The sequence below is a fragment of the Salvelinus alpinus genome, chromosome 2 (genome assembly GCF_045679555.1).
Source record: "Salvelinus alpinus chromosome 2, SLU_Salpinus.1, whole genome shotgun sequence".
In the NCBI taxonomy this organism is placed as follows: domain Eukaryota; kingdom Metazoa; phylum Chordata; class Actinopteri; order Salmoniformes; family Salmonidae; genus Salvelinus; species Salvelinus alpinus.
Genome location: NC_092087.1, coordinates 13,652,374 through 13,677,214, shown reverse-complemented (window position 1 = coordinate 13,677,214; position 24,841 = coordinate 13,652,374). Strand labels below are relative to the sequence as shown.

At 42.0% G+C, this 24,841-nt stretch overlaps 1 protein-coding gene across 2 annotated transcripts in view; it reads right to left on the bottom strand.

The window, feature by feature from the left end:
- Positions 1 to 24,841, bottom strand: part of LOC139542599 (metabotropic glutamate receptor 4-like) — a 277,141-nt gene that overhangs the window by 103,723 nt on the left and 148,577 nt on the right. For both annotated transcript variants that reach the window (XM_071348230.1, XM_071348238.1), the window contains exon 3: positions 16,524 to 16,740. In XM_071348230.1, the coding sequence (XP_071204331.1) occupies positions 16,524 to 16,740 (217 nt within the window). The remainder of the gene's footprint in view (positions 1 to 16,523; positions 16,741 to 24,841) is intronic.

Below are 24,841 nucleotides of genomic sequence, written 5' to 3'. Positions count from 1 at the left end.
TTTCAAGGCTTAACAATCCTTTAACCTGCTGCCTCCCCTTCATCTGACTGAAGTGGATTTAACAAGTGACATCAATAAGGGATCATAGCTTTCACCTGATGAGTCCATGTCCTGGAAAGAGAAGACGTCCTTAATGTTTTGTACACTTTTAACGGGATATGGTAGTATGCATGAGGTGCACGGTTTGTATCAAAAACTGCAACGCTACTGGGTTTTTCACGCTCAACAGTTTCCCGTGTGTATCAAGAATTGTCCCACCACCCAAAGGGACATCCAGCCAACTTGACACAACTGTGGTAAGCATTGGAGTCAACATGGGCCAGCATCCCTGTGGAATGCTTTCAACCCTTTGTAGAGTCCATGCCCTGACGAATTGAGAATGTTTGGAGGGCAAAGGGGGTGCAATTCAATATCAGTATGTTTCTAATGTTTGGTATACTCAGTGTATAAAATATTGCTAGCAGCCACAGAACAAATTTTAAATGACATACCTACTGTAGAAAAGAGGAGAATATCTTTCTAATAACTTTATTTCTCAACTACTAACATTGAGCCAATTACACTCACTGGAGCCAATTACACTCACTGGAGCCAATTACACTCACTGGAGCCAATTACACTCACTGGAGCCAATAACACCATCCGCCAAAAAAAAACATCCACCAAATCTATTCACTTTAAAAAATTGATTACTTCTCCTTGCCATTATCATTCACCCGATAAGACAAGACGTGAAAATTTGCTAACGTATGATGAGGGTTGCTGGGTCTCCGATTTGTCTGGGAGGGGGTCCCTGGACAAGAAAAGGTTGAAGACCCCCTCTGCTCTAAATAAGGCATTGAATGGTGGTGGTGATGCCCAGAGGATGCTTGATCACACGATGTGCACTGCAATGCCATTGTGAATGATTTGAGCTCTTAGTATTTATCTCATTTATCTCATAGACAACAATGTGTTACTGCGAAGATCTTACATGTACTATCTTACTGCGAAGATCAAACATGTTGCAGTCCCCCAGTTAGGAGTATGGGGATTGTTGCCCACAGGAAATGGGTTATCATGATGTCTGACCAATTGAAGTGAACCAAACACCAGTTGGTGGACTAACATTTTGCCTTAAGGCGTTTTCCATGGTCATTTATGGCACTGTTAGTAAATTGTGCACTATTAGTCCCTAACTTTAATGACGAATTCATGAAAATGCTATTGGGCTTGGAGAGAGAGAGTAGTGCAAAACGCTGCCAGATTTTAGACTATGACCCGTGCTAGATCATTTGTGTATCCTGGCAGCCTTATCACATAATTGATGCCATGTATTTGTTGATTGTTTCTTTCTTTGGGGGGGGGGGGGGGCTGAATTTAAGCCGCCAGAACATTGCTGAGAAAATCTGAGAAAAATGTTCACCTAGATGATTGATATGGGATTGAGGGCCACAGGAGCTGGAGCATTGCCTAAATGCAAGTGAGTGTTTTTCTCTTGGTGCCAGCTTGGTGCCAAGCCATTAATAAACCCAGAAAATGATGATAGCTGCTGTATTGATTTCAGTTGCATGCCCTCCGTTCAACTAGCCCTCACTTTAACACTTTGCCTCAGTAAACACAAACTTTAAAATGATCGCCGGTGTTTTTCAAATATTTTGACAAGAGCAAAGTGTAAGGTCTTGAAGATTGACGGTATTCTTTGAGGTATTCATCCTACAGTAGGGTCTTGTTTGACCACTCATTGACTAATACAGACCTTCCTGCAAATTTACCTTTGGTTCTTTTCACTAGCAAGATAGTACCCTTATCTACCCAATATTTCCTTATAGGACAGTTCACTGATCATTTCTCTAATCACTCCTCCTAGCTTCCCATCTTTGCTATGGTAACGTCCTGCCAAAATCGATTCCAAAGTGCCAAGTCGCACAATGTTAGATGACTCTGAAAGTTAGAACTTTTTCTGTTTCTGCAACTTTCAACTCTCTCATTTAGCAACCCCTCTCCCTGTCCTTTTGTAGAAGGTTCTGTTCGGCACATTGTCACTGGTAAGGGGAATTACACGCCCTGAGTCAAAGTGACATTATGTCAGAATTGTACCCTGTGATTCCTGCCAGACTCAATCACTCTTGCCACGCGCCTCATTCAAAATTAAACTGGAAACACTCTTGCAGAGCCTCCATAACTTAAAGACTCCAGCATAATGTGTCCAATAACACTTAAATACTTGAACTCCAGCCAAGCCAGGCGTTCAGATGAATTTTGCAGAGAAAGTTACATACCTTTCTAGCCACTTGCTACTTCTTCGACGGAATTTTGATATTGGCAAAGAGAACAGGAGAAATGCGCTCAACTTTTAAACAGCAACAAACAAATTCATGTTAATTTTCCCCTCTTGCCACTAAAATATCTGAAATAGCTACGCCGGTATCTCTTTCTGTACCGGCAGAAAGCACAACATTTTATAATGCTGCAACAGACTCCTGCTGCTTGTCTAGGAGACTGATAGATAGCAACACATTGTCATGAAGCAGCGAGAGGTCCACTGTTTATGTGAATCTGTTGTAGCTGAAACAGTCCCACATAAAAAAACGAGACTGTGATGCGTAAAGCCAAAGGGGCACAATCAGAAATGCCTGGGTGCCAAGTTGGCTGCATCTCCTCACAGCTAGCCTAACAGAAGGATGATGATGATAGCTGGGAAAGAAACAGGAAAGTATTCCATCAACACATTGTTGAATGCTTAGCATCTTGTTTGATCCTGTTTTGAGGAAAAAGTAAACAATCTACCATGACTGCTTTTGTTGTGATGCTGAAATCCATCAATTTCTAATCCATCAACAGTGAATAGAATACTGCATATGTAAAAATAATTAGGCTTTTCTTGCAGGTTCATCATTTTCACAATTGTTTAGAATTAGAGTGCAGGGTTCTTCCAATGAAGGTGAAAGTGGGAATCCTTAAAGACAGATCTAAACTAAAGCTGTTTATTTCTCTACCCCTCATTCAATCAATCCTCACTGTTGAGCCCCGAGTTCAAACGTCAGCCCGACCTCATCAGCACTAATAGGCCAATCGCAATACTATTTGTATCTCAGTGTGCAACCTATTACCTTATGGAAATCTTATTCATGAAGCAGCATTAAATCTGACTGTTTTTTTCCTTCCAAATCCAGTTTCCGTAATTAAGGTTTGAGTGATTTCTTATAGCTGTGTTGGAAGATTGCTCATCCACCAAGTTGTTTTGTGGCACCAGGCTACAATCTATCCTATGTGTCACATGTGACAGCAGCCTGTCTACCACGTCTCCCTCTCGTCTCCTTGCTGGCTCCCCCGTCTCCACCAGTCTCCCCGCTGCCCCCCCTCCCCCGCTGTCTCCCCCGTCTCCCCATGTCCCTCTTCCATGCTATTTCCAAATTGACCCTTCAAGGTCCTCATGCAGAAACAAAATTACATTTGTGCCCCATTACAAGAAGCCTGGGGATTTTGAAAATAGTTGGAAATGTCTGACAGTGGTGAACACTGCAGAATAATTATTATGTAAATTTGCCAAGCGGTCGGGTTCCCATTGTTGCGAGGGGCCAAGGACTCACATCAGGGTCTCTTAGTGAAGGTGTGAGCCATTTGCTTGTGACAATACCGCTGTTGATTCACTTCTCTCCAGATAGGCTACTGGGGACACTGATTCATGTGCTCAACCATAATGGGTTTCAGGTGTTCAACCATAATGGGTTTCAGGTGTTCAACCATAATGGGCTTCAGGTGTTCAACCATAATGGGCTTCAGGTGTTCAACCATAATGGGCTTCAGGTGTTCAACCATAATGGGCTTCAGGTGTTCAACCATAATGGGCTTCAGGTGTTCAACCATAATGGGCTTCAGGTGTTCAACCATAATGGGTTTCAGGTGTTCAACCATAATGGGCTTCAGGTGTTCAACCATAATGGGCTTCAGGTGTTCAACCATAATGGGCTTCAGGTGTTCAACCATAATGGGCTTCAGGTGTTCAACCATAATGGGCTTCAGGTGTTCAACCATAATGGGCTTCAGGTGTTCAACCATAATGGGCTTCAGGTGTTCAACCATAATGGGTTTCAGGTGTTCAACCATAATGGGCTTCAGGTGTTCAACCATAATGGGCTTCAGGTGTTCAACCATAATGGGCTTCAGGTGTTCAACCATAATGGGCTTCAGGTGTTCAACCATAATGGGCTTCAGGTGTTCAACCATAATGGGATTCAGGTGTTCAACCATAATGGGCTTCAGGTGTTCAACCATAATGGGCTTCAGGTGTTCAACCATAATGGGTTTCAGGTGTTCAACCATAATGGGCTTCAGGTGTTCAACCATAATGGGATTCAGGTGTTCAACCATAATGGGATTCAGGTGTTCAACCATAATGGGATTCAGGTGCTCACATTAATTCCATTTGGGTTTTGCTGCACAATGAGGTCCTGATAGATAGTTTGACTTGTTTTTCCTCCACTTAACAGGGGCTTTCATCCAGCCATACCTGATCAAGAGGAGATTGGGAATGTATGGTTATGGGTATGGCAGTAGTACTTATTTTTCTATTCTAGACATTTTTGTGACGTATTTTTCATAATCCATTGAGGCCACTTGTTGCACCCGTCTCAGACCTTCAAAGCCCACTCACAATATAGTGGAGGTTTTGTCACACAGTGTGTGTGTGTGTGTGGAAGTAGATGCAGAATTTATCTTCACCCTGTAGGGATTATGCAGCAGGGTTAGGGTCAATCCCATTTCAATTTATTCCATTCAGGAGATGCATTGACATTCAATTCATGAATGGGAAAAAATGCCATTTATCTTCAAAAAGGGGTTTTTCAAAGCATGAATAGAATTTGAATTCCCTTCCTGTAGTGACAGAACGGAATTGGAATGGAATTGATCCCAGACCTTGTTGTGTACTGTAGACAAAGGATCTGTGTTCCAAGGTAATTCATGGCTATTCTGTGGGAGTTTGTATCGTGCGCCATCCCCTCCTATAGGGAAAGCAACAGAGGATGTGTGTATGTCCTCTTTAACTTCTCAGCACTGAGAACATGTTGTTAATGTTGAATTACCATTTAAACAACCCAACTGAAACAAACTAAGTTATTGTAAGGACTCAAACCAGTCCAATTTTGGGAGAAGTATTAACTATTAACGTTAGAACCTCTGGCTGTGTTTAGGCTGTATAGTAATTACATTTTCCACCAGTCAAGACCACTGTAAGAATTTCAATAACTTAACTTTTACGCAAACTCGCGGCCTTCAATGGACATCATCTTTACATTTAGTTAATAGTATATTCTCAGATCAAATATACAGTAGTATTTCTGTAGAATTAGGGAATATTACAGAATATTATGTTAGTATTATAGAATATTACATAATTTACTAAATGACACAAAAGATACAGATATCCTTTAAGTATTTCAGTTACTTAATGTAAAAAAAGTTTAATAATAATACAAATAATATCTGAATTGTCCTGCTTGATTTTAACGATATGAAGTCGATTAGTGTACGCTCTAAATCTGATCCCGTTTACAAAAGTGCTCTAAATTTGTTCTAATGAGAAGCAGTTGGAACCGTAGAATTGTAATCCAGATTAGCTGCATGAGTTGATCAATTTCCATAATCTTCTGATTCTGTTTCACAAAAACCCTTTCCTTTCTTAATGAGTTATTATTGCAATGGAAAACATTTAGTCACTTCCGCCTACAAACCACCCACCCACAAAGACGTGCGCATGCATCCATACTGTACAAACAGAAACGGACGCACACACACGCTCTACTCCAATTCTTGTTTCCATTCTCATTGTCCCAGTGGCCAGGATGTTTCAGAGTCGTATCACCATTCCATGTATGGATTGTCCAATTATCTCATACATTTTCGACCCTTTAATATGTTTCATTTTCTGCTCTTCCCCTCCAAATTGATTGCCTCTCCTGTTGGTAAATGCAATTTGGTAACCACAAATCGAATCAAAACTGCATTCCTGGGCACACGATGGAGCAGCCGAGTGATTGGGTGCCCACTTAATGTTGATCTCTCCCACAGCCAGCCAGACTACCAACCAGCCACAGCCTATTTTCATCTCTTAATTTTCCCAAAAATTATAGTCATATATTAGCTGACGCTGACGCTGACGCTAACCTTATCTATAGTGATTCACAACCTATTTTGTGGCCAATTTGTGCAGCCTCCTCACAGTACTTCAGGATAAATTGACCATTCTTTCCAGGCTTTCCCCATGTAGAACAAACTGTTACTTTATTGTTCTATTGCTGTTGATTTAATCAGTCATTCCAAATCTACAGTACCAATCAAAAGTTTGGACACACCTACTCATTCAAGGATATTTCTTAATTTTTACAATTTTCTACATTGAATAATAATGGTGAAGACATCAAAACTATGAAATTACACATATGGAATCATGTATTAACTTAAAAATGGTTAAACGAACCAAAATATATTTTATATTTGAGATTCTCCAAAGTAGTCACACCTTGCTTTGACAACTTTGCACATTCTTGGCATTCTCTCAACCAGCTTCATGAGGAATGCTTTTCCAACAGTCTTAAAGTAGTTCCCACATATGCTGAGCACATGTTGGCTGCTTTTCCTTCACTTTGCCGTCCAACTCATCCCAAACCATCGCAATTGGGTTGAGGTCGTGTAACGATGTTCGTCTGAGGAAGAAGGAGTAGACCAAAGCGCAGCGTGGTACGTGTTCATGATGTTTTAATATAGCCTGAACACTGAAACAAAAAACAAAAGGGCGACTCTGGCAGCTCCGGACAGGAGGGCGACTCTGGCAGCTCCGGACAGGAGGGCGACTCTGGCAGCTCCGGACAGGAGGGCGACTCTGGCAGCTCCGGACAGGAGGGAGACTCTGGCAGCTCCGGACTGGGGATCGTCGCTGGAGGCTCCGGACTGGGGATCGTCGCTGGACTGGGGATCGATGCTTCGTGCCATGGATCATCACTGGGGGCTTCATGCCATGGATCATCACTGGAGGCTTCTTGCCATGGATCATCACTGGAGGCTTTGTGCCATGGATCATCACTAGAGGCTTCGTGCCATGGATCATCACTGGAGGCTTCTTGCCATGGATCATCACTGGAGGCTTTGTGCCATGGTTCATCACTGGAGGCTTCGTGCCATGGATCATCACTGGAGGCTTCTTGCCATGGATCATCACCGGAGGTTTCGTGCCATGGATCATCACTGGAGGCTTCGTGCCATGGATCATCACTGGAGGCTTCGTGCCATGGATCATCACTGGAGGCTTCTTGCCATGGATCATCACTGGAGGCTTCGTGCCATGGATCATCACTGGAGGCTTCATGCCATGGATCATCACTGGAGGCTTCTTGCCATGGATCATCACTGGAGGCTTCGTGCCATGGATCACCACTGGAGTAGAGACACACACAGGAGGCCTGGCTCTGGGAGAAGGAACATAAGGCTGGGGAGACATGCAGGAGGGTTAGGACTTAGCACAGGCACAGGACTCCCCAGGCTGGGGAGACATGCAGGAGGCCTTGGCCGAGGCACCGGATACACTGGGCCGTGGAGGCGCACTGGCGGTCTCGAGCGCAGAGCTAGCACAACTCGTCCTGGCTGGATCCCCCCTGTAGCCCGGCAAGTGCGGGGAGCTGGAACAGGCCGCACAGGGCTGTGCTGGCAAACCGGGGACACCGTGCGTAGGGCTGGCGCAGGATAACCCGGACCGAGGAGACGCACTGGAGGCCTGGAGAGCAGGGCTGGCACACTCCGTCCTGGCTCGATGCCCACCCTAGCCCGGCCGATGCGAGAAGCTGGGATATAGCGCACCGGGCTAAGAACACGTACTGGAGACACCGTGCGCTCCATCGCATAACACGGTGCCTGACCAGTACGACGCTCGCCACGGTAAGCACGGGGAGTTGGCTCAGGTCTCCTACCTGACTCCGCCAATCTCCTCGTGTGCCCCCCCCCAAAACAAATTCTGGGGCTGCCTCTCGTGCACGTTTCCTCGAGCCAACTCCTCGTAGCGTCGCCGCTCCGCTTTAGCTGCCTCCAGCTCCTCTTTAGGACGGCGATACTCTCCCGGCTGTGCCCTTGCCGTCCAAGATTTCCTCCCATTCCAGTCCATTCCACCACGCTGCTTGGTCCTTTGGTGGTGGGTAGTTCTGTAACGATGTTCGTCTGAGGAAGAAGGAGTAGACCAAAGCACAGCGTGGTACGTGTTCATGATGTTTTAATATAGCCTGAACACTGAAACAAAAAACAAAAGTGAAACAAAACGCAACAGTTCTGTCAGGCACTCACACAAAACAGAAAACATAGAACACACAACATAGAATGCCCACCCCAACTCACACCCTGACCAAACCAAAAATAGAGACATAAAAAGGATCTCTAAGGTCAGGGCGTGACAGGTCGAGTGATTGCGGAGGTCAGGTCATCTGATGCAGCAATCCATCACTCGCCTCCTTGGTCAAATAGCCCTTACACAGCCTGGAGGTGTGTTGGTTCATTGTCCTGTTAAAAAAACAAATGATAGTAAACCAGATGGGATGGCGTATCGCTGCAGAATGCTGTTGTAGCCATGCCGGTTAAGTGTACCTTGAATTCTAAATAAATCTCAGACAGTGTCACCAGCACAGCACACCATCACAACTCCTCACAACTCCTCCTCCATGCTTCACGGTGGGAACCACACATGCGCAGATCATCCGTTCGCCTGCGTCTCACAAAGAAATGACGGTTGGAACCCAAAATCTCAAATTTGGACTCATCAGACCAAACGACAGATTTCCACAGGTCAAATGTCCATTGCTTGTGTTTCTTGGCCCAAGCAAGTATCTTCTTCTTATTGGTGTCCTTTAGTAGTGGTTTCTTTGCAGCAATTTGACCACGAAGGCCTGATTTACGCAGTCTGCTCTGAACAGTTAATGTTGAGATGTGTCTGTTACTTGAACTCTGTGAAGCATTTATTTTGGCTAAAATCTGAGCTGCAGTTAACTCTAATGAACTTATCCTCTGCAACAGAGGTATCTCTGGGTCTTCCTTTCCTGTGGCAGCCCTCATGAGAGCCAGTTTCATCAAAGCGCTTGAATGTTTTTTGCGACTGCACTTGAAGAAACTTACAAAGTTCTTGAGATTTTCCGGATTGACGTACCTTCATGTCATGATGGACTGTCGTTTCTCTTAGCTTATTTGAGCTTTTCTTGCCATAACATGGACTTGGTCATTTTACAAAATAGTGCTATCTTCTGTATACCACCACTACATTGTCACAACACAACTGATTGGCTCAAATGCATTAAGAAGGATAGAATTTCCACAAACTAACTTTTAACAAGGCACACCTGTTAATTGTTAAATTAACTGTTAAATGCATTCCAGGTGACAGCCTCATGAAGCTGGTTGAGAGAATACCAAGAGTTTGGAAAGCTGTCATCAAGGCAAAGGGTGGATACTTTGAACAATCTCAAATATATTTTGATTTGTTTAAACTTTTTTGGTTACTACATGATTCCATATGTGTTATTTCATAGTTTTGGTGTCTTGACTATTATTCTACAATTTAGAAAATAGTAAAAATAAAGAAAAACCATGGAATGAGTAGGTGTGTCCGAAAGTTTGACTTGTACTGTACATCTACAAACATTAATGACTTATACTAATGTCAGTATCAGGGTGGTGGTAAATTTATTTTAAATTCCAGACAATTCAGAACTCAAACCAAACTCCAAATTCTTCTCATTGAAAAGCATTAAAGATAACTGGAATTGAGTCTGCCTCCTCAATTGACTGGAAATTAAATTGAATTGACCCCAACACTGGTAAGTTTAGTCAAAACAGAGTACAAAACAATCATACTTGTCCAGCTACTTGGCTTCTACTGTGCCTCTACCGGCATGTCATAATCTCTCTAGACACAGTCATTCACATTCATAGAGATGCCTGAGAGGCACGGTCATTCCCTGTGCCATAGAGATGCGTGAGAGGCACGGTCATTCACTGTATCATAGAGATGCCTGAGAGGCACGGTCATTCACTGTATCATAGAGATGCCTGAGAAGCACGGTCATTCCCTGTGCCATAGAGATGCGTGAGAGGCACGGTCATTCACTGTATCATAGAGATGCCTGAGAAGCACGGTCATTCCCTGTGTCATAGACATGCCTGAGAGACACGGTCAGGGTGGCTGTTCTGTCCGTCTGGCCCAATTTAAGAACAGGCATGTAATTGTCTAAATGAATTACAACAGGACACATCTGGAGGGTTAGGCAGACAATAGTGTAATGTCTGACCGTAAATGAAGACATAAATGACCATAGCATCAGGTTTTTATTTTTTATTTAACCTTTATTTAACTAGGGTGAATGGTTGTGAGTAAAAGGTCATATGGAACATCTGCTGCTATCTGTTGTATGGATTTATAGTGGATTAGGTTACAGAATGCCTCGATAGTTAGCTGCAGACTCTGATGTTCCTATCTGTTGTATGGATTTATGGTGGATTAGATTACAGACTGCCTCGTTGGGTGATTTGTCTTCTAGGGAGATATGAGGTGTTCAGTTTATGTGATTTTCTTTTATCATATTCATTGTTTACCGATTGTCATTCAATGGGCAGTTCTGAGTAAATTTTATGTGAATACAATCCCTACAGTATAATTAAAAATCCCCATATTGACCTCTATCAAAGTTTCAGTTGCTTATTAATGTTTCTATATACATTCTGAAAATGTTCTGAAAGAACCCTGGGCACAACGTTTGATTCTGCACACAAGTTAGCTATTTAGGCCCCTTGCTTTTTTCAATTTTACTAACGACATGCCACTGACTTTGAGTAAAGCCAGAGATTCTACTGTACGATGCGGATGACTCAACACTATACACGTCAACTACTACAGCGACTGAAATGACTGCAACACTCAACAAAGAGCTGCAGTTAGTTTCAGAGTGGGTGGCAAGGAATAAGATATCCCTAAATATTTCTAAAACTAAAAGCATTGTATTTGGAAAAAAACACTCACTAAACCCTAAACCTCAACTAAATCTTGTAATAAATAATGTGGAAATTGAGCAAGTTGAAATGACTAAACTGCTTGGAGTAACATTAGATTGTAAACTGTCATGGTCAAAGCATATTGATGCAGTAGTAGCTAAGATGGGGAGAAGTCTGTCTTTAATAAAGCAATGCTCTGCCTTAACAACACTATCAACAAGGCAGGTCCTACAGGTCCTAGTTTTGTTGACTACTGTTCAGTCGTGTGGTCAGGTGCCACAAAGAATTACTTAGGAAAATTGCAATTGGCTCAGAACATGGCAGCATTGCTGGTCCTTGGATGTACACAGAGAACTAATATTAATAATATGCATGTCATTCTCTTCTGACTGAAAGTGGAGGAGAGATTGACTTCATCACTACTTTTATTTATGAGAGGTATTGACATGTTGAATGCAGCGAGCTGTCTGTCTAAACTACTGACACACTGCTCGGACACCCATGCATACCCCACAAGACATGCCACAAGAGGTCTCTTCACAGTGCCCAAGTCCAGAACAGACTATGGGAGGGACACAGAACTACATAGAGCCATGACTACATGGAACTCTATTCCACATCAAGTAACTGACGCAAGCAGTAAAATTAGATTTAAAAAACAGATAAAAAAACACCTTATGGAACAGCAGGGACTGTGAAGCAACACACACACACACACACACACACACACACACACACACACACACACACACACACACACACACACACACACACACACACACACACACACACACACACACACACACACACACACACACACACACACACACACACACACACACACAGACACATGATACATACACATGGATTTAGTACTGTAGATATGTGGTAGTGGTGGAGTAGGGGCCCGAGGGCACACAGTGTGTTGTGAAATCTGTGAATGTATTGTAATGTTTTAAAACTGTATAAACTGCCTTATTTTTGCTGGACCCCAGGAAGAGTAGCTGCTGCTTTGGAAGCAGCTAATGGGGATCCATAATAAATACAAATACACATGCAGACAGTGACTCCGTCAGGAGAGTTTCTCATGTTGATGTCAGACAACCTAATGGCTTGCTGGAATCTCGTTAGGGTCTTTATTGACATTGTGTTTCATTAACTTGATAGATGACATCTCTTAAGGCATGGTTCCACAGTAGTCAACAGCTCTGCGCCAAAGAGTGTCTCGTCTGCGGTCAAAGATGGCTCTCAACAGGTTTGGCCCTAATAGCCTACAGTTTACTACCACTGCCATGCCCTGCCTGTGTCACAACATGTTTGCATTCTATACATTTATTATATAATAAAAGCCTCTTAACAGCACCCCTCAATGACCCCCGCCACATGCGGGTGCACACACACACAGACACAGACACACACACACACACACACACACACACACACACACACACACACACACACACACACACACACACACACACACACACACACACACACACACACACACACACACACACACACACACACACACACACACACACACACACACACACACACACACACACACAGTGTTCTGCTCACTCTCTTGGCACATGATCCAGCTCAGGTCCATATGGGAAGTGATTTAGAAGAAGCTCTGACTGACCTTTATAAAGGTTCATACTTAGTTGAAAAGAAACAGACTTTGTTCAGAGTGAGAGGTATCTAAAATGTATCATCTATAGTTTCTATGAGATAATTATCCTTTAATGTATATGATCAGAACGGTCTGCCAAAAGCCCCATGTACATGGGGATTAGTTTCTAAAGCAAAAGATTCTCATCCATATCCCTGCCCCCAACTCCAGGGATACCTCTAATCATTGCGCCTGTCCTCATACAATGTTTTCCCAGCAGCATGTGATGGCTACTACACATACGGGGACATAATAGTCTGATTAACAGCCCTTGCAGTGCACAAAATTGCAAAGTTCACTTCAAAAAGAAGGGATGACACTTAATCCAAAACAAGTTTGGAATACTTAATCTCTCAGTTGCATCGCAGGAATCACAAATACTGTGTCCATTTCAATCTCCATGGATTATTTCAGCCTTGTCGTGGACGTCATAAAAATAGGTTTTCATATACATTCCACTACACGTAGTCGGCAGTGATTGGTGGGTTGGGTGATTTAAAGTTTAGTCAAGGGGATGAGAATGCTAGTAGGGTAAATTGATGATGGGTACCTAAGGCCAAGTCTGTCTCAGTCCACCGCTGCCTTCCCAGCCAAGTGCAAGCCAGGGACAGGGACAGTCAGGGACATGACTAGGCCACCCCAAGGTCTCCTACATTTAATTTCCGTTCTGCTTAGTCAATCAAGTACGGTGACTCTCCTTGGAGGGACTGGGAGAGACTGACGGATTGGTGTGGAGGGGTAGAGAGGGAGACTGGAGGAGAGAAGTGGTGGGGCGGGAGAAAGAAAGAAAGAGAGAGAGAGAGAGAGAGAGAGAGAGAGAGAGAGAGAGAGAGAGAGAGAGAGAGAGAGAGAGAGAGAGAGAGAGAGAGAGAGAGAGAGAGAGAGAGAGAGAGAGAGAGAGAGAGAGAGAGAGAGAGAGAGCTCTTAAATTGACTAATGGCAGTCACTTTTCACTCGCGCTTCTTTTTATTGTTTTTATTGTAGTGATAAAAATGGTTTTGTGTCTAGCTTTTAATGTGTCATCTGTGTTACTATAGACATCCTTATTTATTTCTGTGGATGTTGAGCAGAACAATGTCTACACCTGTATACTGGATTCTGCCAACCAAGCCAGCTTGTATGAACAACATTTTAGGCTTGATTGACAGAGATAAATGGCCAAGGGATTCCAACACAAAACTTAATCAACCTTTTTTGCTCAATAGTCATGACACAATCCTATAATTTCAGAGCAATTCTTCGCACAGAGAACAACATTGCACAGGTGTGACAGCTAGCCATAGTGAAAGGTACTGTTGCTATAAAATCTTTCATGAATATGCTAAACCTACAGTATGTAAAACCCATTAGGCTACCTTATTGATGTATTACGTAAAGCGTCTTCTTTGGGTTCTAGAAAAGCACTTTGTATATGCAATGTATTATAATGTTAATATAATAGCATAATATACCTGTAATTCATTAGCATAATGTAGGCTACCTTATACTCAATCACATACTGTATCTGCAGTTGGTTAAATACCTGGTTTTGGTGTAGTGAAATGCCTGTGTTAGGACACACCAATGTATCTTATTGCCTGCTCCATTGTTCGCACTCCTCGAATTAAACCTAGTTTATTGGTTCTGACTCCTTCTGTTTCTAATTCTTGAGGGACCTACGTTTCTCTACTACACTGTCCCAGAGATATCCAGATGATCTCTGTTTTCTGTGTTAATGGACTGTAGGGAAACAATAAAGCTTGTAGAACTTACAGAGCTTGTACTGTGGCAGTTGAAAGTTGAATATAAAATGTCGTACCTCGACAAGTGTTGTTGCTGTGCACAAGTGACAAAACGCTAATTTAATATTCAACTTACTGACAGTTAGCTTTTGTAAACAGGTGGCTATGTGCAATGCTGTCAGAGTTGTTTGTTACCGCCTACTTGAATGCAGAAATACACCCACATGTCTAGGAAAAGGCCTATAGAGAGCTTTTATGTTTCGGGTTTTGATGATCGAGTTGGTAAGAGAGTATTGGCAGATTGTGTAATGCATTGCAAAGTTTGTCAACAAGCACACCCCTGAATCAGAACTGTAAGGCAAGAACAATGGCCAAATGTAAAGTAGGTGTAGGCCATATTTAATTCATACTGTCGCCTATTTCTGACTCATCATAGAGTGAGGTTGGTGTGATTGACTTCAACACTTAACCTCAACACTCTCTTCGTGCTTTTGAGACTGATGTGTTGATTTCAACACTTAGCCTCAACACTCTCTTAGTGCTTTTGAGGCTGATGTGATTGACTACAACACTTAACCTCAACACTCTTACATGCTGGCCACACCAAAATAAATATACTTAACCTCAACACTCTCTTCGTGCTTTTGCAGTCGCATGTTGATAAAAAGAAGAGAATAAATCAGGCCGTTGTATAGGATCAAGGTGAAAGGGCACTTGACACCTAAGCTTCTCTAAAAAGAAAGAGAGAAGTGAACTAGGTGCTCACTTTCAGAATGTCGGAGTACAAGGAAGGGGTTCTCTAGATACTGAATAGCCCTGATCTACTCATTAATACACACACACCAACTTCTGAGCTTATTTTAGTCATGTTGCATTCAAAACACCCGTGAGGCTATAAGTGGACCATGAGTTATTACAGACTTACAGTATTTATTTCTATATTGTGAGACCACATTCATACTATGCAACAGATTTATCTCTCTGGACAATTTGATTGTGCACTTGATATTCAGCAAATCCCCTGGTAGCCAAAGATATACGTACCATATCACACATCAAGAATTGAATTCAATTAAATACTTATATTTCCAACCAACCATGGGGAATTAAAATGCAAAAGGAAATTGAAATGTAAAAGTAAGCCAAGATGCATATCTCAAGTTTGGATTGAAGTTATATTTTCCATATGTCAATTTAGTATTCCACCCACATTCAATGGTTTGTGAGAAGTGATATTGCACATGGTTCTATGGTGTAATGGTTAGCACTCAGGACTCTGAATCCTGAGTTCAAACCTTGATAGAAGCTATGGGTGCCAGGTAGCCTAGTGGTGTGTTGTGCCAGTAATTGAAATTTTGCTGGATCAAATCCCGAGCTGACAAGAAGAAAAAAAAAAGTAATTAAATCTGTTGTTTTGCTCCCGAACAAGGCAGTTAACCCACTGTGTCCTGGTAGGCTGTCATTGTAAATAAGAATTTGTTCTTAACTGACTTGCCTAGTTAAATAAAGGTAATAAATAAATATCCTTGTATGTATTGGTGCAGGTCGTTGTTTTGGGTGAGATGTGTACAGCATATGGACTCCTACGTTCCTCGAATCTCCCGGGTGGCGCAGTGGTCTAGGGCACTGCATCGCAGTGCTAGCTGCGCCACCAGAGTCTCTGGGTTCACGCCCAGGCTGGGCTGGGTTCGCGCCCAGGCTCTGTCGCAGCCGGCCGCAACCGGGAGATCCGTGGGGCGACGCACAATTGGCATAGCGTCGTCCGGGTTAGGGAGGGTTTGGCCGGTAGGGATATCCTTGTCTCAGTATGTAAAAAATGTAATAAAATGTATGCACTCTACTGTAAGTCGCTCTGGGTAAGAGCGTCTGCTCTTGGCCGGTAGGGATATCCTTGTCTCAGTATGTAAAAAATGTAATAAAATGTATGCACTCTACTGTAAGTCGCTCTGGATAAGAGCGTCTGCTAAATGACTAAAATGTCAAATGTAAATGTACGTTCAGAAGACAAACCCAAGGAAAAAAGGTCAGCCCGACCACTAGGGGCCATCTTCTATTGCGTCATCCTCAGTTCATATGGCAAGAGGAATGATGAATGAACAGAACAAAAGCACAGAGAACCCACTAACCATCCTCTCGAGACTTCTGTATGAAGGCATCCACGCCGCTCTCTCCGTAGTTGCCCTCTGACGCCACGGTGGAGACGTAGTTCCAGCGCATGGCCTTGACGATGTCCACCATGGCCTGGGCCTGGTAGGTGTCTGGGGGCACCACGCGCGAGAAGAAGTCATAACGTGTGTTGTCGCTCAGCTCCGGGGCCGTGGAAGCGTAACTCACCTGGGGGATCTAAGGAGAGAGAGAAGAAGGGATGAGTTAACAGGGAGAAGAGGAGAAGAATTTGTAGGAGACGGGGGAGGGTGGGTGGATGAGAGGGGAACAGCAAACAGTCAGTCTCAGGGGGACAGGAATGGTGATGGAACAGTTGGTAGAGCATGGTGCGTGCAATGCCAGCGTTGTGGGTTCGATTCCCACAGGGAACCAGTAAGAAAATGTATGCCCTCGTTGCTGTGGAAAGGAGTGTCTACTAACTGACAAAAATGTACATCTTGAAGAAGTATTTTCCTGGCTGTGATGTAGTGGGTGATATGACTAACTGTTCTGTTCTAGTGGGGAACCATTATTTTAATGCAACAGCTTTCTTTCTCCACCACAGCTAGATGGTTCATTATCATTGGGCAGCAAGCTCAGAGGCACACACACTCTCTGGAAACACTCAATATTACATCTGACCCAATGCCATCCTGCTGCCAAGTTAGCACCCACCACAGATCCATACCAAAACAAATATCTGGGCTGGCAGTGGACTGACACAGACTCAGGATTGTGACTCCCTATCCATTGGCACCACATCCTCTCCAGACCCTTGTCATGTTTTACCAATGTTCAGTGTAAAACATTAGAAGACAGTTACCTTTGATAGTTCAGCGGCCTTGTCGTTAGTGTGTTGTCCCTGAGAATGGAAGGTTGGGGATTCGATCCCTAGTTTATTAATACCAAAGACTCTAAAAAAAGGGGTGTACTTGTCCTCACGCTAGAGGACCAGGAGATGGGCCATTGTGGCTCAGACAAGGCTACTTACAGATGTAGGATCTTCATTTTGACCAGTTTCTCAAAGCAGGAAAATAATTAATTGTAATTACAGATGTTTTTGTATGAGTTTATATATTTTTAGTTATGACAAAACAAGGCTGACATTTTAAAGTAGACTTTTCATTTCAATCATGATGTTTTTACACAAATTTCCCTACCACTATTTTTAAAAGCAATGAAACAATTTAGTATGACACCAGTTCATCCATTTAAATCCTAAAACGACTCTCCATTTGCAGTCTCGCCATTTGAAATAGGACAAATATAGCACCCACCAAATAATAATAATAATTTGTTTCTCAGACAACACTTAGCTGTAATTTACCGGTAGCCATGGTCCTGGTTATTATTACGTTTTTTACTTTTCTATAATTTCTCTATTTTAATTATCTCTGCATTGTTGGGAAGGGCCCATAAGTAAGCATTTCACTGTTTGTCTAGACCTGTTGTTTACCAAGCATGTGACCAATACAATTGGATTCGATTTGGTCAGTAGCTTTTACTGTTGTCAGTTTACGTTGAGCTGAGGCTAAGAGACAGTATGTAGCCTACGTTTTATTTTATTTTTCTATTTTTATTGAACCCTTATTTTACCAGGTAAGTTGACTGAGAACACATTGTCATTTACAGCAATGACCATGCTTCAGTTGTTAGAGAGCAGTGTAGCCTGCTCCATGCAGTAGTTGTGTCTTTGGCATCGTTAAAGTGAAGACTTATTTTATCAAATCAATTCTCTGTAATTATTATTATGTGATTAAACTAATCATGTAAATGTAATTAACTAGGAAGTCAGGGCACCAAGGAAAATCTTCAGATTACAAAGTAAAAATTTTCCTAATATAACTTTTCAGATATTTTAATATCTGATCAATTAGTCTTCTAATTAATGAATCATTCTTTACCTCACGTTAGTCTCATTCGGAACGTCGTAAATCATTGGTTATCTGCACAAACCCAGTCTTTCCTATAAATCATCCATACATCAATTGTCTTAATCATTTATTTACTAACTAACTAAATATTCACAGAAATGCATAACAAACAAAGTAGATATGGTTACAAGAAAATGATAGGGGATGTGCCCTAGTGGGCTAAACCGATATGACGGTTTGGTAGACAAAGGGACTGAGAAGGGCGCGAAAGACAAAAGACACTACACAGTTGATAATTATAATACCTGAAATGCTAATCCTTTGCACATGAACGCTCACTCATTTGGGAATAATTGCAATCAATATATGTATTTATGCTCAGTGTGTCGTCATGATCTCTGTTAGAATCGTCCGTCTTTCTTTTGGAAAGGTCATCTGAACTTCTCTTTGCGTCCCTGGAGTCTTCGTCGTTAGAATGGATACTTCAGAGTTCCATTCAGAAATGTTCTTATAGAATAGATGTTTTGGCGGTTGTCGGTCTTCGCATTCAATGGTACATAATTCCTAGCTGCAGACTAGTAATTAGTATAGAAGATTTGCTCTTATTCTGTCGGTATCGATAGTCTCAGAGTTTAACCACGTGGTATAGTTAAGAATTCAGGAACCATTACAACCTTAGCTTGTCCTGAGGTTTTTCTGGTCTCTACTCTAAGATTAGCTCCCTCAGCTGACCGAGGTAGGCATGGTCCGAAGATGATTGCTCCAGGTGGGGGTTTTATTCGGAACTGTGGAAAAGCTGTCCCATGACGCCAGATCAATGTCTGTGCTGATGGGGGCGGGCCAATGACTTAGTGAAACTTTAAACAGAAATACAATTCTCACACATTAATGTTTTAAAATCACATTACACAATTTCACAAATAGTTTCATCTTTACTCATTCATTTTATACAATAAATAGATGCAAGCCTCAGAACGGAGGCTCCTGTATAAACAGAGTTCTGATAATGTGGCTGTATTGTCTTTCCTGAGGTCACAATCATAAAACAAAATGGACCGGTCGTAGCTGGATTCTCCACCGACCGTTTTACACACTCTCCAAAACATGGATATTGTTCAGTTCTCAAATTCTGTGATGTAGAATAAGTTCCTTTGTTCTACTGTGAAACTCTCTCTGACTATACTGCCTGGCCATGAGGAGAGAGTCTCCTCTAGGAATTTACGACCTGAGATAACAGAACCTGGGTGTAAGAGGGAGAGAGGGGGAAGGCACTCACTATACCCAAAGAGGGCCACGTCATGACACAGCGTTACATGAAAATGCACAAATACATTTGAGCATTTCGATAACCCTTAAAATCTCTGCTCAGTTAAGGAAGATGTCATATGGTTGGGTAAAAAGCTACTGCATAACGCAGTAAAGAAAACACTTATATTTTCCTAACTCTTTATTTGCCTGTTTGGTAGCCTATGGTATAGTAACTACAGTGCAGTAGGTCCGTGGTGTTTTCTGTCCTATACCACAATATGGCCTGTTTCAGTCCACTCAAGCCATAGCTGGGTTTGAAAAGTATTCAAAGAGACAGGTTAGAGGCCAGAGTCCCTGAAGGGCTCCAGCATGACCCACAAGATGCTTTGACCCTCAGAGTGTTCTATTTCCCTGATGTAGTAGTTGCCTTGCCATGAAGTCCATAATAAGGGACATGAGCAGCCTGCAGTATTGTGCTTAATGTGGGTAGACTCAGGAAATAGAGTTGATAGTTGAAACACTTCAATGCTACTGTAGTAGTTAGCATCAATAAAGGCTCATTTCGAATTTAAAAAAAAGGGAAAGGGGAATGTTTCACACTATATTTTTGAAGTTTGCCTTTATACAGTACATAATTGTATGAACAGATTCAGTCTTGATACATGGAAGTATTCTCAGCTCAATTTCACAGTATATGTAGTGTACAGAGTAGTGTTCCAGGCCCAAGAACAGTGATGCCTTTAAAATGCTCTTAATGCTTTGTTGGTGAGTATAACCTCACATTAAGGGGGTGACTGCCTGTGATGTTGTTCTAGTTAAAGAAGGAAATGAAACAGATTTTCTTCCACAGATAGGAGGAACCAATGTCCTGATTGGCATTATAGCCCTACTGTTTGATACTTTGACTTACCAAAATACAGTACATTAAAGAAAGAAAGCTGATGGTCACTAATTATACCAGCTAAATTAGCTAAGAGTGATTTATATTCTAAGAAATCTCTCTCTAAGAAATCCAAACGCAGTATAATTGTCTATGGAGTACACCTACAAAATGAAGGCACAGAGGGTTTTAGTCCACTAAGTGCCTTCATGTTAATGAAATTGAGAATGCCTCGCAGGGACTGTGATGGGATACTATCAAGAATAGAGAGTATCAAATTACATCATTCTCACAGGTATAAATAATTTGAGATGCTGAAAACATTAAGTGTTCTAATTCGGACCCAAATAAAACAAGATGTGTTAGTATATAGGCCAAGTAGGTATTGAGTTTAAAGGGTCTTTGAACTTTGACCTTAGAGAGTTAATGGGGTGTGGCAGTGTTAAGACTATGGCATCAATAAATCAATATTTCTCCTAAAGCTGTATCCCATGAATTTAGTTGGATAAATGTTTAATCATGGCATACAAATGTAATGGTAGCTAGTATGAAATTGGAAAAACATTTTAAACGGTTACCATTGTGGATTACCATTGTTAACCAGATATTCCTTTGCGTGCTATTCCTGTTAATGTGTAGCCATCTGAATGCCCACTGTATGTCTGTTATGTTGCTAGTATGCATATTATAATTGGATACTTGTGGTTTGGAGTTAACAACTGTTTAAGCACAATTAGCAAGTCAAGAACTTGAAATTCTCAGGCTTGCATTTTATCAAGCACTCTTTGGAATGTAAATGAAGTTGCAGGAAAGATCACAGCTAAAGCTGAAAGACATTGAGTGACTAAACCAGAAGGTGTTTTTTCTGCTGTTTTTTTGTATCAACCTGGCTAAGCACTGTAACGTCACTTCACACACAAAGTGTCAAAGGAAACATATGCACAGTGGATACGTATTGTCTGCCAAGCTTTATAATTGCTGTGATTGTATGGTTACTAAAGAACGCTTCCAGAAATAGCAGGTCTCTGTAAGAAGAATTTCCGCCCTATTAATCTGTTACTGAAAACATGGCAATTCATTGGATACTGGAGGAGACTTGCAAATTAAAAGCCATGCATCAATAACCAGTGTGAATTAAGTTATTTAAATAAATTGTATTCATCAAATGCTGTATGTGTTTGGCTGGGTGTTATCTTTCCTTATGCCTCCTGTTGTACTTCATGGGTCTGTTAGTTAGACAACTGTTCATGAGGCGGGACAAAATGTGGCATGGGCCCTCAGATCCTCAAAACGTTCTACAGCTGTAAAATTGAGAACATCTTGACTGGCTGCATCACTGCTTGGTATGGCAACTGCAAGGCACCCGACCGCAAGGAACTACAGGGGGTGGTGAGTACGGCCCAGTACATCACTGGGGCCGAGCTCCCTACCATCCAGGACCTCTATACCAGGCAATGTTAGAGGAAGGCACAATGGATTGTCAGAGACTCCAGCCACCCAAGTCATAGACTGTTCTCTCTGCTACCGCATCGCAAGCGGTACCACTGCACCAAGTCTGGAACCAACAGGACCCTGAACAGCTTCTACCCCCAAGCAAGACTGCTAAACAAGACTGCTAAATAGCTAATCACCCAGACTACATGTATTGCAGTAGTTTATGTGTCGGGGGGCTAGGGTCAGTCTGTATATCTGGAGTATTTCTCCTGTCTTATCCGGTGTCCTGTGTGAATTGAATTATGCTCTCTCTAATTCTCTCTCCCTCTTTCTCACTTTTTCTCTCTTTCTTTCTTTCTTTCTTTCTTTCTTTGTCTCGGAGGACCTGAGCGATAGGACCATGCCTCAGAACTCCTCAGATACTCTGAATGATCGGCTATGAAAAGCCAATTGACATTTACTCCTGAGGTGCTGACCTGTTGCACCCTCTACAACCACTGTGATAATTATTATTTTACCCTGCTGGTCATCTATGAACATTTGAACATCTTGGCCATGTTCTGTTATAATCTCCATCCGGCACAGCCAGAAGAGGACTGGCCACCCCTCATAGCCTGGATCCTCTCCAGGTTTCTACTTAGGTTCTGGCCTTTCTAGGGAGTTTTTCCTAGCCACCGTGCTTCTACACTTGCATTGCTTGCTGTTTGGGGTTTTAGGCTGTGTTTCTGTACAGCACTTTGTGACATCAGCTGATGTAAGAAGGGCTTTATAAATGCATATGATTGATTGACCCTTTCTTGAACTAACTCTCTTGCACTGATGCTATGCACACAGACTGGACTCTACCCACACAATCATACATACCTACCCCCCAACACACACAAACACAAACACACACACCATGCACACACATGCATACTGACGCCACACACACACACACACGCAGCTGCTACTGTCTTGTCTATCCTAGTCACTTTACCTCAATTACCTTGTACCCCTGCACATCGACTCGGTACTGGTACTCCCTGTATATAGCCATGTTATTTTGACTCGTCATTGTTATTCGTTATTCAACGTGTGAATTTATTCATTGTGTAAAAATGGTTTTATCTTTAACTCTGCATTCTTAGAAAAGGACCCGTAAGTAAGCATTTCACAGTTACTCTACAGTGTTGAACCGTATCAAACAGATGAAACTGTTTGACTCCGTTCCATTGATTCCATTCCAGTCATTACAGTGAGCCCGTCCTCCTATAGCTCCTCTCACCAGCCTCCTCTGGTCTACACCTGTTGTTTACAAAGCATGTGAGGAATAAAATGTGATTTGATTTGATCAGCTGGGGTGAAACAATATAGCCAAACAGAGATATGCTCACTTTGTCAATTAGTGACTAATGAATCACTGCCAATAATAAACAGAATAACATTACTGTTGTTTAACACTACTGTTTATTAGCTGATACAAAGAGCAATTACCTTGCAAGGTCTCTCAATGTGCTTTGTTTTCATTGAATCACACTCTGACTTTACAAGTCAATCTTGACACTTCATTAGAATTCATTGTCTCACAAGTGATTCTCGCTTTAATAATATGTATTACAGACTAAAGCCTGTCTTTGGGGAGAGGGCTGATGAATGTAGATCCACATGATACACCTCTCTGTTCCACCTGGACCTTCTCCGCAATCTGGATATCAACCTGACGCCCCATTCTCAAATGTCTAATTTACAATTAAAATAATGCCCTATGCCATCAAGACATTTAATGATAACATATGTAAATGTCCTTAGATTAAATGAGATCTGAACAAGAGTCATCCGGACCTTAAGTAGACATGCCTTTGCACTTATAGCTAAGTGCAGCATCATTACAACACACTGACATTCTGATGCTTTCACATTTACCCATTAGCCTGGAAATCAACTTTCATCTTGCCCCCAGTGGAGGTGAGGGTCAATCAATGACAATAAAACAGTATATGTATTTTTGTAAATGAGACCAAAATCATGCATATGTTTGCATAAATGTATAAATATACATCAGTAATGTAAACTTAGACTTTGACCGATTCGTATAATGTGTAATTGTGCCAGTGCTTATTCACAGTAGAAACTTTATCCTTGTGTGGCCCAGCCACATTATGATGTGGACCATGGAGGATGAGTAATATGACCTCAATAACCCCAAATCATTATTGGACCGTCCTTTCAATATGCAACGTGTGGAGCTCAAGGCGAACCATGCCAGAGAGAGTAGACAGAAGAGTACAGTGGACTATTTTGATATCCAGGTTTGAGAACAGATGACATCATCTCGACAGCAAGTTTATGATTGTCATAATTTCTAATTTCTAGCCACAAAGTACTTTATGGATGACTTAACTTCCTTTTGCATCCACACTCAAATTGCAGCAACATGTAGTCTACTGAGTACTGATGTTGCTTCAACTGACAAACACTTGTGCATTAAATGGGCCAGGTCAGCGAGTTGAGAGTTTTTGTATCCTTCTTGTCCTCTGTAGCTCAGTTGGTACAGAATTGTGCTTGCTTCGCCAGGATTGTGGGTTTGAATCCTGGGACCACTCATATCTATTATGTTTTTATTTCACCTTTATTTAACCAGGTAGGCTAGTTGAGAACAAGTTCTCATTTACAACTGCGACCTGGCCAAGATAAAGCAAAGCAGTGCGACACAAACAACAACAGAGTTACACATGGAATAAACAAACATACAGTCAATGATACAATAGAAAAATTATATTTACAATGTGTGCAAATGAGGTAGGATAAGGGAGGTAAGGCAATAAATAGGCCATAGTGGCGAAATAATTACAAATATAGCAATTAAACACCGGAGTGATAG